This window comes from Lycorma delicatula, chromosome 2 (assembly GCF_047948215.1).
Source record: "Lycorma delicatula isolate Av1 chromosome 2, ASM4794821v1, whole genome shotgun sequence".
Lineage (NCBI taxonomy): Eukaryota > Metazoa > Arthropoda > Insecta > Hemiptera > Fulgoridae > Lycorma > Lycorma delicatula.
The window spans coordinates 84,383,199-84,402,458 of NC_134456.1; the positions used below are offsets into that span (position 1 = coordinate 84,383,199).

At 31.4% G+C, this 19,260-nt stretch overlaps 1 protein-coding gene across 4 annotated transcripts in view; it reads right to left on the bottom strand.

Annotated features, from left to right (window-relative positions):
• Dp (transcription factor Dp) overlaps positions 1 to 19,260 on the bottom strand; it is a 438,878-nt gene that overhangs the window by 35,287 nt on the left and 384,331 nt on the right. For all 4 annotated transcript variants that reach the window (XM_075357897.1, XM_075357900.1, XM_075357899.1 and 1 more), the window contains one exon: positions 9,000 to 9,093. In XM_075357897.1, coding sequence (XP_075214012.1) covers positions 9,000 to 9,093 — 94 coding nt within the window. The remainder of the gene's footprint in view (positions 1 to 8,999; positions 9,094 to 19,260) is intronic.

Below are 19,260 nucleotides of genomic sequence, written 5' to 3' on the forward strand. Positions count from 1 at the left end.
AATTTGTTTACATCAAAAATTAATTTAAATGTCAGGAAAACATTTTTGAAAGTATATGTCTGGAGCATAACTTTATATGGAAGTGAAACTTGGATGATCAGAGTACCCGAGAAGGAAATATTAGACGTTTTTGAAATGCAGTGCTATAGGAACAGTTAAAAATCAGACGGGTGGACAAAGTGACAAATGATGAGGTGCTGTGGCAAATTGATGACGAAAGAAGCATTTGGAAAAATATAGCTAAAAGAAGAGATAGACTTATAAGCCACAGATTAAGGTATCCTGGAATAGTCGCTTTGATATTGGAGGGACAGGTAGGTAGGAAAAAATTGTGCAGGCAAGCAACATTTGGAATATGAAAAAGGAAACAAATTGTTAGGGATGTAGGGGATATACTGAAATGAAACGACTGGCACTAGATATGGAATCTTGAAGAGCTGCATCAAACCAGTCAAATGACAGATGACAAAAAAATATTTGACCTAACCGATAATGACTTCACATTTTTGTTATTCTATAAACTTCAATCATCATAATTGTTCCATTTTTTATCATAACAATTTACTTTATAAACATTTGATTACTGCTTCATAAATAATTAAACAAAATTATGTATATGTTTCACACTTGCTTATTACAACCATGTATCTAGTCTTTCTTCTACAGCCTAAGAAATTCGTTCTAAAATTTTTTAGATGATGAGACCCCACAACAATATTGAACACTGTACAAGGAAGATTATAAATCCACTAAAGAGAACTTCAATTAATCTATCATCACAGAGAGAGATAATTTTAGGATCTAATACATTTCAGCTTATAATATTTTTACAAATATAATCTATACGGTTATTTCAAGAAAAGTTACGATCAGTCATTACATTGAAAAAATTTACTACCTATGATTGTTCGAATTATTACCTGTAATAAAATTGTCATTATTTTCTTGTTTGTTATATTTACTTTTAAAGGTTATAAAGATGGATTTATTACTAAATTACAGTGAATGTGAGTTGAGTACTCACAGTATATCTATAAAAAAAATTTTCTCTAAGGTATTTGCATCAGCAGATCACTGTTAAATTAACTGTATAATTAACTGTAGATTATACGCATGTGAATTATAGAATAAATTTTCATTTCTTTTTAACCTGCTTATACCTACCTGTATACAGGTAGCATTATAAAATCTACTTGTGTGTATATATAAATATATTAATTTATTTAGATAAAATTTTGTAAAGTCCATTTCTCTGTATGTTAAATAACTACATGTAATATATAATAATATTTTTTTAACCTCTGCAAAGCACAGAATCAGAGAACACTCTTACCTTTACTTTTTTATGTTCATCAAAACATTTTCGGGCCCAAGCACATCTTCAGTGACATTTTTTATTTTAATAAATTCTTCTTTGTTTATATTCACACATTAATTTTAGCTTTTTACATTTTATTTTGTAAATTCTTTCCTGACTCTGCCTTTGATGGACCTTTATTTCAAAATATGCCATTGGGTTTTGAAATATTTATGAGTTTAATATTTTTACTTGAAATTTATCAAATAAATTATAAACTATTAACAGAAAATGATTTCGAAAGGAAAATCAGTTTTAGATAAATTAGTAAACAATTTCGGAAATTGGTTTCCACAGTGTACCTACAGGTTCTGGCGATACAGTTCTAGCTGGTATCAAATGTAGTAAAATCACCTCATGTAAAGATTTATTACCCATTACATAATTTTATTATAAGGAAATATTTTAATTAGATCTCGCATGTTAATATAAGATCTGCTTATTGTCATTAGAATAAAACTAATAAATGTGAAATCAAGTGCCAACTTACCTGCTTGTCTGTAGGGGTGAAAAACTGGAAATTGTCACAGTCTGAAAATTTATGCTTGTTTTTACAAACTTTTTACCTTCCACTTCAATTTCAATCACATCACGCTGTTTTGTCACAGCAGATCCCATATAGCTAATTAGGAATGAAAAAATGTAGGAAAAAGTTAAAATAAAGCGAGATTCGCATTTGTTCACACGAACCTTTTCTTCATTTTTACATCACAAATCAGTCACTTAAGTTCAGCCAATACTTCCCAAGACAGCCTATTGGGAAAATAATAAAAAATAACATGGCTACTGTGATGCCCCTTGTCAGATTGGGTCAAAAATCAAGTCAAAACTGGCAGAGTCAAATATTTGTGTTAAATTTCATTTTTAAATCAACAGGTTTTCAAGACAAGGTGAAAACCGATTAGAAATAATACTAAATATCCTCCCATTCCTAATTCTGCCTGAATTAAAATTTTGAAATTTTTAAAACTTAAGTACTTTCATCGCACTAAAACTCAATTTTTTTACGACCGCAATACAAAAATTCAAAATGATGAAAATTACCTTAATCCCATTTTTAATTTTTCCCAAAATTTAATGCCACCAATGCTCCATATAGAGTAATTTTTTTTCGATTTTCAGAGAATTTATGTAGAACCAGCCCAGAGGTACTAATTAAAATACAAAACAACACATATACAAGGGATATATCTGAAGTAAATACTGATGGGAAATTTTTTCCTTAAAGTTACCGGACCTATGTCGTTCATGGCCACGCTAGTAATATACACACTACATTGTTGTCTGTAAGGTGTCGCATTGTAGTATCTTTGATTACGTGCGAGTTACAATATTATAAAATGAATAGGAAAATCGATGTTGCCGCCAACTGTGAAATACGTGGAGTCATACGATTTTAAACCATTAACAAAGCATTAAGCCGGCTGAAATTCATAAGCAGTTGGTTGCTGTGTACGGTGATAATGTAATGAATGAAAGAAACGTCTGAAAATGGTTAAAAGGTTTAGAGGTAACGGAATTATTGTGCATGATGAACGTTCGGAGGCCCTCGATAATTACCGAGCACTTGTTGAAATGCGTAGATGAAATCAGAAAGATCGTGGCTCAACGGTTTCCGACCCGGCCCTTTTTTTCCTGGTGTTTCAAGAGCTGTTATCAGTCGCATTGTTCATATGACTATTAAGGTTTCAGAAAGGTTAGTGCACGTTGGGTGCCGCACGTCTTAACGGAACATCACAGAAAAATCCGAATAGGATCTGCTACGTAATTTTTAACGCGCTACAAATAAAAAGTCGATGAGTTCCTTAATTCAACTGTTACCGGCGATGAAACACGGATTTCGTATTACACGCCAGTTAAGTGAATGGCGCCATCTCAATCACCAACCAGACCGACAAAGGTCAAGCCACAAACATTTGAACGCAACCTGATGGCCACAGTCTTTTCGTTCGATTTGGCATACTGCTGAGTGATTTCACGCCGCGTGGAACGACTATAAATGCAGAAGCCTACTGCAAAACTCTATGTAAGTTACGGTGTGCCATTCAAAATCGGCGACGCGGTGGCTGACGGACGGCATCGTCCTGCTGCACGATAATGCACGACTACATGTTGCGAGTCCGAACGTGATTCACTGAGAATATTTGGATGGGAGATTTACGATCAGCCACCATATAGTCCAGACTTAGCTCCTTCTGATTACCATTTGTTTGGGAAATTAAAAGAATTATTGAGCGGTAAGCGATTCGCGGGTGACGATGAACTTAAAAATGCCGTTAATCAGTGGCTAAATGGACTGGCATTAGAAGAATACGACGAGGGTATATTGAGGCTGGTGTTTCGCTACGATGTCTTAATTCATGTGGCGATTATATAGAAAAGTAATATAAGGTATATAGTTTAACAGAGGTTAGTTTAACAGAAATAAAAAATTATTAAAGTTTTCAGAACAAATTTTTTTACAATGAAACGGTCTTTACTTTAGAGATACCTCTCGCATGTACAAACATCTGGAAATTTTGATTGTTTTTTTTTACGTTTTTTGGACTCAGGGTATCATGGACCAATGAAATTTGCACAAAAAAAACCGACAGAAAAATTATGGGTTATATACACTTTCCCTTTATATTTGTTATTTAACAGCAATATAGCTATGGAAGGGAAAGTAATAAAAGTAATATCTATATATACATACACGAGTGTATATATACTTAATTAATCATCTAATTAATACACAATCATAATGCCAGTGGCTAAGATGAAACGAATAACTGAAAACAATGAAATTAGAAAGTAGATCACAAATTCAATACTTTTACAATAAATAATTATTCATACAAACAGTTACATTCGCAACTGTTGTTGCAAAATAATATTAGTTAGGTCACTAAATGTTTTGTAGATATAAGCAACATTTACATGTTTCATAAAATATCATAAGAGTTCGGAGAAGTGAGAAAGGGGTTGCAGTTGGGTGATTCCTGTCAACAGTCTGAATTTTTTTTACCTATCACTAAATCAGAAATTCATGAAATTCAAATAAGATACATGCAACTCCTTATGGGGAAAATTATAGGTTATGGTGGATATTAGCATATTCAGGGAGGGATAAACCAAATTGAAACAGAAAGGAAGTAAGATAAACGTTGGCGTGTAATAAAAGAAGGCAAGGTCATAATATTAATTACGGTTATAAATATTATATTTGATAATATTTTTTTTTAATTAAAAAGAGAAATTATTCCTGTACTGATACTGGAAGTAAGATAGATAGACAATGGTATCTGTTGAAATACTGATACTTGATCTTTACTGTTGTTTACAAGATAGGTAAATGGGTAAAACCTATCCTAGCACTACTGTATACAGAGTAATTAATGTATTGTTACCGGCGCTTTCTGAGCTCATTCCACTAGCGAAAATAATGAAAAAAGTTAAAATAAACACGGGTTCAGAAACTCTCTGTTAAGAGAAGTATAGCTAGCGAAAATTTCCTAAGGTATTGGAAATTACGTTCTACTGACGTATGTGGATTGACTACTACTCAATATGTGTTGGTTGCGAAGATGCCCTCCAGAGTAAACTGGGCCGTGTTACTTGACCCACCGGATTGGTTTAGTGGTGAACGCGTCTTCCCAAATCAACTGATTTGGAAGTCGAGAATTCCAGCGTTCAAGTCCTAGTGAAGTCAATTATTTTTATACGGATTTGAATACTAGATCGTGGTTACCGGTGTTCTATGGTAATTGGGTTTCAATTAACCACACATCTTAGGAATGGTCGAACTGAGACTGTACAAGACTACACTTCATTTACATAACATATGACATGCATATCATCCTCATTCATCCTCTGAAGTAATATCTGAACGGTAATTCCCGGAGGCTAAACAAGAAAAAGAAAGGACCGTGTTACTAAATAAAATGAACCTGTGCAATCGGCAGTTCATATTCAACCAGTTGCAATACTGCAAACGAAGAGGATGTTATTAGTTGAAGATTTTGAACTCGTTGATTACGGAATGTCCTCCACACCATAAATCGAACCGCCGGGTACTAACGACCGGACTGCGTTCAGTAGCCTCAATTTTATAAATACCGGTATCATGATGGGCAGAACGGTCGTGTTGAGTAATAATCCTAGAAAGTGTAACCGTTTCTCATAGCGTATTTAATGTTTCAGTATTTGGAACTATACGTTAGGAAAACGTGTTTGATATTCAGCAACAGCAGCAGTTGCATTTCCATCACACACCTCCAAGACAAATATCCTTTCGGCGTATTCCTCAGTCGTAAATAATAAACGCATTTCTGTAGGATGATACCCATTACAACAAACACACATCCCAACCCTTTACGGGAAACACACACGCCTAGTGACGTTCCGGTCGCCCCCCCCCCGTTCCTAGCCCTGTTGGGCTTAACGGGTGTCGTCTGCCGCCCTCTGACTTTTTACATCTCATAGTAATAAACCTTGACGTTCCGGTCGCCCCCCCCCCCCGTTCAAAGCCCTGTTGGGCTTAACGGGTGTCGTCTGCCGCCCTCTGACTTTTTACATCTCATAGTAATAAACCTTGCCTCTTTGGGATGCCACCGATGTAAATGTCTCGGTAGACATTTGCATCGGTGATTTATTAACTCAGCTTTGGCCTTCGCTGTAGGCCTCGTCCGGACATCTTGAATGTCCTACATCGTATCCCTCTGAACTAGCTAACCGAGCTCGCGGAAGCGCGAACTCCATGCCTAGTTCTATTTACAGTCAATTTCGTGAATGTTTCGTAAATCGAGGCAATTAAACATAACATACCACCAAAGATGTTGTTCGCAATAACGAAATTTAGTCCTAGTTCCCTTATTTGATCTCAACTTCATTCAAACCCCAGACTAAGGTTAAATTATGGACTTCGGTCTGGTCCACTAGGGAGAGGCGGATAGACCTCCTACTCCCACTCGGCTCCATCGCAGAGTCCCGCGTGACATTCACCGCCACAACAAACATAATTAAAATGCACCGTACAGGCAACAATTTACAACAGTAACGCAGAACATGCAATGATGACACGACATTAAATGCATTTTTGGCCAGGTGATTTATATGTTACCAACTTACAAAATCATAATTTCTCAAATTTTCAATTTGACAACGAATTCGAGAATGATCATAAATTTTATTATCTGAACAAAATTAGTAATTTTATTTTATTAATAGCTTTAATACAACACTAATTTTTGTATCACTGTTAAAAAAAAAAACTGTTAAAGATACTTTGTACGTGTAATCCCTTCGTTTACATACAGCAAGTTTTAATAAAAAAAAAAAATTTCTTGAACATGTGTTCGTTTTTTATTGAGTTACTTGACATCAATTTTTTCAGAATTAAATTCTCTACAAGTTTTAATAATAAGTTTTACGGATTCATTAGCCATTCAATAGTGTTTTTATACTACAAACCTAAAAAAACGTGTTTTTAGACAACAATTTTTTCTGTTTTACGTCGAATATTATGAAAATTACTGGAGATACGGTTCTGAAACCTATTTTAATCAATTGATTAGATTAAAAACCGTAAGAAACCATCAAGTTTACCCTTTAATTTGGGTTTAAACTCTTTGCCCAAGAATCAGGGCGAAATCTTTCGCTAACCGTAACTCGCTAACGGATCGTTTCCAGGCCCATTTTTATACAAACACTTTTCATGATTTTCACCAGCAGAAAGGCTCAGAAAGAGCCGGTATCACTACGCGAACAGATGATTTACTCTGTATAAAGAAATCTGAAATTTATGATGCGATTCTTTAACGAAAGATTACATTCATACATCAGTAATTTAAATTAGCAAAAAAAAAAAAAACACACTTTTCAATGCTATTTATTACCATTTACTTATTAAAAAAATGAAATTATTTATCTAAAAGATAATTTTTTTTCTTTATTAAGTTAAAACTTGGTCAGATTTCATTAAAATTATACAATTTTTGTTTTCATATCGTTAAACTGTAAAAATAAATACCACAACAATATAAATAACGATAAAAATATTTAAATCAAATTATTACAAAAAAAGATAAATTTCACTTCAGGCATAAATAACATTATAAAACATTACAATGAATTTATTTTATTTTAAACTGTAAATAACCTAAAATTTAATAAATAAATTTGCATTTACTTGTTACACGTCTAAACAAAAATAAAATGTTATTACAGTACTGGATTAGTGTTTACTAAACCGTCACGGTTAGGTTATAGTTGGTTATATAGTCAAGTTATATCAAAAAATATTTTTAATCATACACAAGTTAAAAACAAATAACAACCAATGAAAGGGTTTTGACAATCAGGCACAGCAGAAGCGGTTTCAGCTTCAAAACAGTTGTTTCAGCCACAAAAAAATAAAATAAATACGCCGATTTAAATTTTTCTGTCGACTTCTTTATTTGCGTCTGATGACAAATTCTGAGAATAAGCATATCGATGATGACATTTTCCAATCGAAACCATTAGGGTTAGATTTGCCAAATTTAAAAGTAGGTTTACCCATCGGTAAAGTAGGTTTATCCGAAATAATTTTTTTTTTTGAAAATCACAAAATGGCGTCCAGAAGGAAAACAAAGCAAAATAGGACTTATGTTGATATGAACATTTTTGCTTACTTTGGTGTCCTAAACCAGTACCTGAAATTCGGGGAGTACGTCCAGGAACACTCCATATATATATTTTAAAAAGATCAGAGTTCTTTGAATCATTGTAATCAATTTTGTTATTTTTATTTTATCTATAAATTATTATGTTCATTACATCATTACTATATCCATTATCATTAATCCTATGTTCTATTTTACTTAGCTCATCCTGACGATTTTTAGAACCTAGTAGTATAGCCAGTAATAATAATCAAAGTACGATACATTGATACGAATCCAAACTCAATCTATAATGACCAATTCCATATTTAAATTACAAATTTACTTTTAATAAATTTGTAGAAACGTAAACATCAGTGACAAGCAGTAGAATTCAATCTATTTGGTACGTCACGATGTGACGTACCAAAATCTGATGCAAAGAAAAAAATTCACGGTCAATATTATCTACGTAAAAATCTTCACGGTCATCAGCAAATATTAGATAATGAAAATACTTTAAAAAACAATATGAAAAACATTAAAATAAATCGATCCGTTTACAAAATAAGCGATTAACTTTAAAAATATAACCAGTAGTTTTAAAACAAAATCCAGAAAATTTTAGATACAAAATAGATAACTTTTTCAATACCCGTATATAAAACCATTGCAAAGTAACTGTAATGCCTTTGTTTAATTTTAGGTTAATTATGAAGCTTCGCTTTATTCCTAAATATCCCAATAACGTATAATATTTTATTTTTTTGCTTGATGAATTAATTCAATAATTCACCACAGTAGTTTTGAGTTAGTATGGAAGTAGAATTTTGTACCATAAGAAAAATACTACGCCTGATTGGAGTTGAAGCCTGTGATCCCTGGATGAAAGGCTGAGACGCTACCGCTCTGGCGTGGAGATCAACAAATATTTCTGGGTTCAATACTGATATCAAATAAAACTACAATAATAAAAATGTTTTTTTTTTTAAAGAAAGTATTAATAGATAGACACTCACGTGGTACAGGTTTCGCTCCATGAATGCTAACAGCACGCAAAATTTGTGTACCAGGAGGCACCATCGATGACGTTTGCGCGTTGCCGGCAGTTGTCTGTAAAAACACAATAAAAGTTATTATTAATTAATTAAAACCGTCGATTAAATATTACAAATTAATTTTTATTTAGAAATAAATAAATATAACAACTGTAGATAACTTTGCACCAATTCAAGATATTCTCGTAACTAAAACTTAATTTTTAACGCATCTGTTAGAGAATTAGGACCGATGAAATTTCATTACGATTAATTTAAATCATTCGTTCTCAAAAAGGGCGATAACGATACCTTGTGGGCGCTGGAGGCCTTCAGGGGAAGGCGGTAGAAGGTCCACAGAAAATTGGGGGCGTTCAGGCGGTCTAGGAAGGCGATGGATGATCGATTATAAAAAAGGCAAAAATTATGTTTTCCTGATATTTCGAACTAAAATTAAATACCTACTACACTAGCACAAAAAATTAAAGGAAACTCCTACATTTTATGATAAAAGATTATTGTATTCAAAGTACTTTAACTCTGCAACCAAGAGGCTTAGAAAGACGAATAAAAAATTAATTAAAGCTTGAATAATCTACATTTTGACAGTATACTTCACATTTAAAAAATCATCAAATTAAAAAAAAAATCAGCGAGAAGAAAAATTTTTTAAATTTGATTTTTTTTCGTGTTTGATCGAGCGCATCGGGGAAACGAAATGTTTTCAGTAAACTGCATTAAAATCGTTTAAAAGCTTAAGACTTTAGCTTTAATTTCTTTTTTTCTATATCTCTAAGATTTTTCTGAACCAAAATATCCCACTTTAAAGAAAAAAGGCCACTTTTGTCTTTAATGCGTATCTCCCGATCGAAGAAACGTATTGATACAAATAAATATGAAAATTAAAAGGCCTTGATCTAGTTTTAATGACAAATTGTGAGGTCTTTAATGTAGCGTTGCACTTTTTGGCTTTTCTTCATTTTGTTCTGAGGTACTGAAATCTTTAAAGATTGAGACTGCAACCTGTATCACCCGCTTTCAGCTTAACCAAAGATCATGTTACAGTCTCGATCATTAAAGATTTCAATATCTCGGCAAAAAATGGACAAAATTCAAAACTGCAACGCTACATTAAATACCTCACAAAGCTAGATCAAAACAGTTTAATTGCTGTTTTTAAGAGTGCATCTTAAATACAGCGATTGCAATTATTTTTAACAATGGTATTTTAAAATTTTGGGGGCGCAAGAAACTTTTTGATTCGCAATATGGGCGGTGGGCGAAAAAGTTTGAGAATAAATGTTTTAAATAAACAAAAGATAAAATTCACCGTAACATACAAGTATTAAATTAAAAAATTTATATCGAATGCAATCTTAATGATTTAGAGATAACTCTTTTGTAAGTAAATCCATATCGACTAATAATTATCAATTACATAAATAATAATTTAATTACTTTTACGATGTTGAAGTTTACTACCCCCCCACTACCAATTTATATTATTTTATGACTGTTCAAAGCTGTTTTTGTTGTAACCGTATATAAACCAGACGTACTAAGATAACTGTTACCTGTAGATAAAATCTTGGTACCTCTTCTTTAACGTTAATACATGTAGCAAAACGTTTTAAAAAACCATCAGAATGGAAAGAGAAAAAACCGAGAACTCCATCTGACCTTAAAATCCTTCCGGGCAGTGGGAATCCATCTAAGCCCATAATCTGTCGGGAAAGTAGGTATCTTTAGCAGAGACGAATAACACGTAACCGATCGACGATTCGACTAATCTGGCTTTCAAATGATAAAACTATCTTCATTTTGAATTCGATATGACAACACCAGTATATACGATAAAGTTAAAGTTCAGTAAGAAGTTTGGTTTTAGTTTCAGTGCGAACAAAAAACCAATACGCCTTTAATTTTATTAAGGAATTATTACCTGTGCCCCATCACATGTTTCCTTATTAAATAAATTAAAATAATTACAGAAATTATATTAATATTTTATTCATATTTCTATTTATTTTTTTGAAAAAGGACGTAGTTTTTTTTTTTTAAAGAATCTGCAATAACTGGATTACATTTATATACTTTCTGCAGCTTCAAAAATTAATATAATACTAAATAAACGATTTATTTAAAATTTTAATTCTATATACGAAACCTAATATAACACCTTATTTTTTCCACTAAAATTTCAATATCGACCCAGACCATAACTATGAGAGAAATACATAATTAAAAAACGATTTGCCCTCTTTGATCAAATGATATCTAAATCGTCCAAATTTTACTTTATCTTTAGTATAATTGCTATAATGAAAAAAATATATACCGTATATAATAAATATAAATTCAAAATCTGATTTGGACGCCACATGACTTCCTTGTACGTCTATTAAATTACATATGCATAGTTTTTCTGCACTTCATTTAAACTTACTTCATTTGAAAGTGAGATACGATCCTCCAATTCGTTAATAAACGTGAACACAACTGCTAAAATATTACTTTTTATTAACATTAAATATCTATACAATTATTAATTTAACAATCTTAACTGAGATATTAGGTTAGAGTAAAAGTCCCTTGATTACTCTTTAAATAAATTGTTTACCAAATAATCCAATAACAAAATCCGATTATTCTACACCGCAAGGTAAAAATTAATATTTGTAATATTAACCGGTATACAGGAGTTGACTAAACGGAAGAGGTTAATTATTATTAATTTTTATTTATACGACACACCAGAAATCTTGTACATATTCCGTACGAGTGAAAATAATTTTCAACAATCACTGCAAATTGAATACGATTAAAAAATTGATTTTATTTTTCTGTCAAATAATTTTAAAAAAAATATATATATACAATTTTTACAAAAAATTGCTAAGAAAATCCAAAAATAATACGATTCTATATTATAATTTTCAATTAATATTAAATAATCAGATGTTTTACCAAATCTATTGCACACACACACACATATAATGTGTATTAAATTACACATTTTTAAAAGTAGACAAAATTTTATTTCACTAATAATTTTGTTTTTTTTTTTAATTTTTTTATTATCATTGAATTATTTATTGCAAAACTTTTTTTACAATCGTTAATAATTATTAAATCAATATATTTATATTTTAAAAAAAGTTAAAAAGAAAAACAAAAAGAACTGAAGTATGAATCAAACCGATGTGCCTTCCCTTTAAGATCCAAATATTTCATTAATTTTAATTTCGATTGCGATCAAAAAGGGAGGTGCATAATTCCATGTGACAACAGTGCTAAATCTAAAATTTCAACATCTTACGGCTAATCGTTTTTGAGTTATGCAAGATACATACGCACATACATACGTCACGCCAAAACTAGTCAAACCGGATTCAGGTATGGTCAAAATTGATATTTCCATTGAAATATGAAAACCGAAATGTTTCGCGATCACAATATTTCCTTTACTTCGTACAAGGAAGTAATAAAAAAATGGGTTCTATTTGAGCTTCTTGTTCGACAGTTACTTCAAAAAACATTATTAATAACTGCGAAAATGTAAAAAACAGATAAATTAATAAAAATTATTTAAAGAAACTGAAACTATTATATTCTTAAACGGATCTCGTGGGAAACACTTAAAAAAAAGTTTCCGAGTCGTCTACTTTAATACAAGATATAGTAAAAACAAAAAAAAACTTCAGGCGTGTCATCCTTGCTTTTTGGGGCTTAAAACAGGATTTATTAAAATTATTATTTATTAATAAATAATAATATATATATTTATTATAATATATATATTATAATATATTAATATATTTATTATAATATATATATTATAAATCCACCCGAATTGGTCCAATAAATACATCCATAATAAAACATGTGTAACCTCCTTGTCCGATAAGGTCAAAAACAAGGCGTTTTAATATTAAAGAATAATACGATTTTCTCTCTATTTTGCTTCAACAAAAAACCAATTTTTAATAGTTTGATTTACTTTTTGTAGGCTGCATTTACATTATTTTCTCAGAATTGAATTCTTTAGAAGCTTTTATTAATACATCTTCCACATTTATTAATCATTTAACAAAGCTATTGTACTACAAACCTAAAAAAACCTGTTTTAGACACCGACTTTTGTGTTTTACGCCGGATATCATAAAAACTGCTAGACTTACAATACACGGACCTTTTTACCCTATTTTTCATCTCAAATTATGTAAGAAAAAACAAACTTTACTCCTTAATTTGCGTCCCAAAAATTACAGTAGGGGTTTTTTTTATTAGAAGAGCTAAAATCCGGGTGAAATCTTACGCTTATCGTAACTCGAAAACAAAGCGTTTCCAGACCTATATTTATAAAAACCTTTTATTTTTATTTTCATCAACAAAATGTCCTGAAAGTTTATCAGTTTCTTCGGGGGACACCCCATATGTGTATTATATATATATATATATATATATATATAGGCATATTTCAACTTACTTGCTCAACCGGTTTTCGAGATGAGGAAAAACTGTTTAGAAATAATGTTGATATCCTCCAATTTTAAATCCGGTCGCATAATTTTCTGCAGTTTTAAAAAAAATTGAAATTTACAAACGGCGAAAACTGCCCTTTTTTTAATTCTATCCCAAATTTAATACCATTAATGCTCTCCATATATAACTTTTTTTAGTAATTTTCAAAGAATTTATTTGAGCCATTCTGGAAATACTAACCAAAAGGCAAGCCAAAAGACCTACAGAGAGAGGTACACACAGCTTCCGGAAATTTCTATAACTTTTTTTTTTTTTTACTACGGGAAGGTCTTGAAACATTTATAAAAAACCTCGATATCCAAAACTGTGGCCGATCGCTACACTTCGTTAGTTTGTGGCCTTTAAGTATGCTGCTTCAACAGCAACACAGACGTAGCCGGTTAAAAAAAACTCATTCAGTATCTACAAATTTCGAAATAAAGATATTTTAGAGTTAAATATAAGGTTATATTTAAAATATACCGCAGGGTCTAATTAACACTTAATAGGGTAAAAACAATTAACAGGTTACTCACATTTTTCTATTCAATAAAATAAGATGTAGGTGTTAGTTATTAAATTAAATTAAGAGATTTTAAATTACGTTTTTTTACACAATTAAGATATATGTAATTATAATAAATCTAGCTACATTTTTTTTACGATAAAAAATTTTATATGAAATTAATCGGTTATAAATATAACGGCCAGGTGGATTACGTTGAAATACCACCTGTTGTCAACAAACATCTGTTCGGAACAAAAAAATCCGTTAATGTTAAGAAGCTACAATATGAACATAAAGAATAAACTCGTTGACGGATAAAAAACTTATATATGATAAATAAGTCGCAAAAAACGCCTCTTAAGTGGAATAAATAAATTCCTCAGAGGAAAAAACTAGAAAAAGCCAGATTCATTAAAAAAAACTCATTTTAATCGTTGGGGAAACTACTTCAGCTAATTAAAAAATACCAATATAAATTATAAAAATAAAAATGATATATTAAATAATTTAAAATAATAACTTTGGACTTAAACGCAGTATATTCAATGATTGAAAAAAAGTGTACTTGTTTGAAGACGGACCAATACAAAAGCTCAATCTTTTAACAATTTTTAAAGAATTTATTTGAACCATTCTTGAGGTATTAATCAAAAATGCAGGCCAAAAGACGTACATAGGTACATACAGCTTTCGTAAATTTCGATAACTTTTCTTCTTTTTTTTGGACTAAGGGAGGGTCTTGAAACATTTATAATAAAAACCACGATATCAAAAACTATGGCCGATCGCAATTCGTCGCTAGTTTGTGGCTTTTAAAGTTTTTGCCTGTTTAGCCTCCGGAAATCACCGTCAGGTATTACTTCAGAGGATGAATGAAAATGATATGTATGAGTGTAAGTGAAGTGTAGTCTTATACAGTCTCAGGTCGACCATTTCTTTGATGTGTGGTTAATTGACACCCAACCACCAAAGAACACCGGTATCCACGACCTAGAATTCAAATCCGTATAAAAATAACTGCCTTTACTAGAACTTGAACGGTGGAACACTCAACTTCGAAATCAGCTGATTTGCGAAGACGCGTTCACCATTAAATCAACCCTGTGGGTTTGTGACCTTTAACTATGCTACTGAAACACAACGCAGCTAAAATGTTTACTGGTCCGAAAACATTTTATCTACATTATGACCTGAGGACGAAATAATGTAAAATTATATTATAAATAATACGTACATTATAACCTATAATAATGTCTTTTACTTGTGTTATTAAAATTAAAATTATTAATTAGTATTATTATTATTATTGTTAGTAATTATAATTTAGTACTGACTTTAAACCTAAGAATTCGCTTTATAGAAATGGCAAAAATATATCGAGTTGGTGTTACTTTATTCCTCTATCAATTTTTCTACCGAACTCAAATATTAATAAAATCCTTATGTAAAAAATACAAAAACAAAAAACCACTTACTGATTTTTCAATCTACCTCACCGGTGAAAATTGCAAAATTTGTTAAAACTGCACAAATTAACGGAAGCGAGTAAGGATTCAACAATATTACCGCCTAAATGTTTCACATTTCCCCCCTCCATTACACCCCTAAACCGGTCATCCAGTTAAGTAGCACAGCCCAGGAGTGCGTCCTCGCCGCGAAATGGCCTCCCCCCTACCGGCAGTAGACGTACTGCCGGTAGGCATGGCAGGTCAGCCAGCCACAGCCGGATCTTTTGATTTTTTATTCCCTCACCTATGTTAATCGATCCCCTTTTTTAATTTATATATATATATCTCCCCTGGAGTCCCCAGTCGATCAACGAAACCGGCACACCTCGGCATGTCTGTCCTCCCGACTAGGGCTGTCCACCCATCCTTAACACGCACACGCATTATCGCCCTAATCGTCGCTCCTCTTCATTTTTTTTCTTTATTACTTCGGCAACAAATCCGTCTACCAACCTCCAGTTAACCTCAGACGTTAACATATAGTCTACCAAGTCCTCTGGCTGTAGCCCATCAATACCAGTAACTTCTCGTAAACTACGCCGAGCCATACAATGGAACACAGTATGTTTAACTGTATCAACGTCATCGCAAAAGAGATACATAGGCGTTTCTCTCCTACCAAATCGATGTAGGTATGCCTCAAAGCATCCACGGCCCGACAACAACTGGAACAGATCAAACTTATCTCCCCGAAAACATTTAAAATTGTTAATAAGAATTCTTTTTAACAAAGATCGCACATTCATAACTACAAACGCAAAAACATGAAGTAACGTTTTTAATTCTCAAAATGTCGGAATACGTCAGCGCTTCCCAAACGTTTTCGATTTTCGGTGGGTGCCCTTGGTGAATCCAGATTTTCCAAGACGCCCTACGTCAAATTTTAACAAATACTTCTTTGGAAATAAGCGATAATTTTTGGCAAGGGTTAGGTATAGATAAATAAAACGCATTTTAAGTGCAATAAAACGTGAGATCTAGCTCGGCTAGATGGGCTTAATTAATTAAAAGATTAATTACATAGGGCTTAACTTATAATGTTTATTTGATACGTTACGAAAAATAAAGTTGAGAATCGATAACGCGTAAATGTTAAAGGAATAAAGCGCATTTTTTGACCCGCAACAAGAAGCATAAACGTATAAAACGTTTAATCTGAATTCTAACTTAGCAGCGACATGTAGTTCGAATTCATTATAAATGCAAACTAGTAAACAATATTAGTAAAATTCTACAAAAATAACTTTTTTTTATATAAATTTATGCAAAAGAATGACAAAAACTAAATGATACAAAATTAATTTTTCATTGATAAAAATATGATTAGAAACCGATTAAACCAGATTCCCTTTCCAGAGAGAAAGGTGTCGTAATTTTTTGCTCTCAGGATGAACCAGAAAAATTTTAACAAATGAAAATACAGTTTCTAACAACTTTTCAAATAAATTTCGGATATTTCGAACAAGAATTGAGCCCCCCGTACCCGTATATCTTCCACTTTTTTTTACGTTTTACTTAGCTGAGAATGCATTTAAACAAAAAATTTCGAGCTATGAGAATAAAATATAATTGTCAACAATTTTTCACAGAAATTTTCATTTGAAATTTCAAGCGGCAGTTCCTTCCTCCGCTTTGCAAGGACAGTTTGTTTTTACTTCCTTGTACGAAGTATAAAGGAAATATTGTGATCGCGAAAAAATTCGGTTTCCAGATTTCAACGGAAATATCTATATTGAACATCCCTGAATTCATTTTCACTAGATTCGGCGTGACGTCTGTACATACACGTACGTATGTACGTATCTTGCATAACTAAAAAACGATTAGCCGTAGAATGTTGAAATTTTGGATTTAAGAATATTGTTAACAAATAGTTATGCACCTCCTCTTTTGATTGTAATCGACTGAACAAGTGTCCAATACAGCCCTAAATTCAAAAGAAATTTGATTTTTGACTTTTTTTTTAACTGCAGTAATAAGCCCTCACTAAGAGCTTTTCAACGATATAACATAAGTGGTACATATTTTCATTGGTTCCATAGGTTTAGCCAAATGAAATTTTTATTAATGAAATATTTGGATCTTACAAGGGAAAGGCATATCGGTTTGAATTAGACTTCATCTCCTTTTTTTTTTTTTTTAATTTAAATATATTGATTTATTAATAATTATTAACCTCTGATTGTAAAAACACTTTTACAATAAATAATAATTCAATAATAACAATAAAAAAAAATATGGAAATATATCAAAAGTTATTAATGAAATAAAATGTTATGTACTTTTAAAAATGTGTATATGTAATTTAATAGGTGTACAAGAAAGTCACCCACATCAGATTTTTTTAAATTTAATTACCGAGGATGAATTTTAGCAAAAAAATTATAAATAAAATAAAACTATAAGAAAAAAGAAGTTTGAAACGATCCTCGTAAGAAATATTTTTAGAATTTTGACTGACACTTACCTTGCGAGTTATAAATAAGGTCGGGTATCCGAGAGAATACGAAGAGGTTTTAGTTTTTATACGTAAGGAAATAAAGTAATAATATTACAGTATGACTACGCGCATTCTCAGCAATTGTCCAGCCTTTTTTTCTTTTCTTTTTTTTAATTATAAATGCCCAACACGTCGACGAAAACATTTATAACTCATTCTATCACAATACATCATTAGTTAATTAAGGTTTTAATGACTGATTACGCCACATACACATACGGTATCGTACGAGTATCTATTGTTTGTCGTGAATAAAACAATAAACACCGCTCGCTTCTTCATCTAAAAATAAACATCGTTTCAATAATGATCAAATAAAGTAATATTTGATAGATAATAAAATATTACAAATACCTTTACAACATAGGCTATACACAATAATTTATAACAGAAATACATAAATATAATTAAAAATTTCGCTTCATCGACTTACAAAGTTCAATTATTACAATTATATTATTTTTATTTGGTAACAGACGGACCAATCCGGAGAAAATGGCGTAGTAAAATGTAAACCGACCTCCAAAGAGTACAGGCATCAAAACAAATTATAAATAACCAGAGTAAACAGAACGATTCAAAACTGAATAGAAAGCTGATTTGGGACATTATATAAAAAAATAAGTTCCTATAAACGGATATACGAAAACATTTTGCTTTCGAGTTAGGCTAGCGAAATAGTTTAGCTTGATTTCTGTTCCAAGGGTAAAATTAACTAGTATTAAAATTCTTTGAATCTAAATCAAGGAGAAAATTTGGTGGTATTGTATGTTTTGTGCCTGAAATATTGAAAAAAAAAGTGTTAGTTAGAATCGTAAACAGATTCAGAAAAAATTATTGCTAAGCTTTTGGGAGTCGAGAAAAACGCCTCTTTTAAATTTGTTGTAAATTAACGTGATAAATTGCTAATAAATGGAAATTTCATTTAATAAAATGCATCAACTCAAAACAAGAGACCAAAATATACAGGCAAAACGTTAGAATTTAAGCAAGAGGAAAAATTTTCTTCATAATGATAACAAATGTGATACTGATTACAGTAGTTGTAATAATACAGGACAATCGGGAACTATAATGACTACGATAACAGTTTATCGTAATAAAACAACCAAATTTCTTTAGAATTGCACATATACTGTCCGTACAAGCGATTTGGTTAAATTTTTCTGATGTAAGTTTAAACGAAAAGTATATTTATTTCTT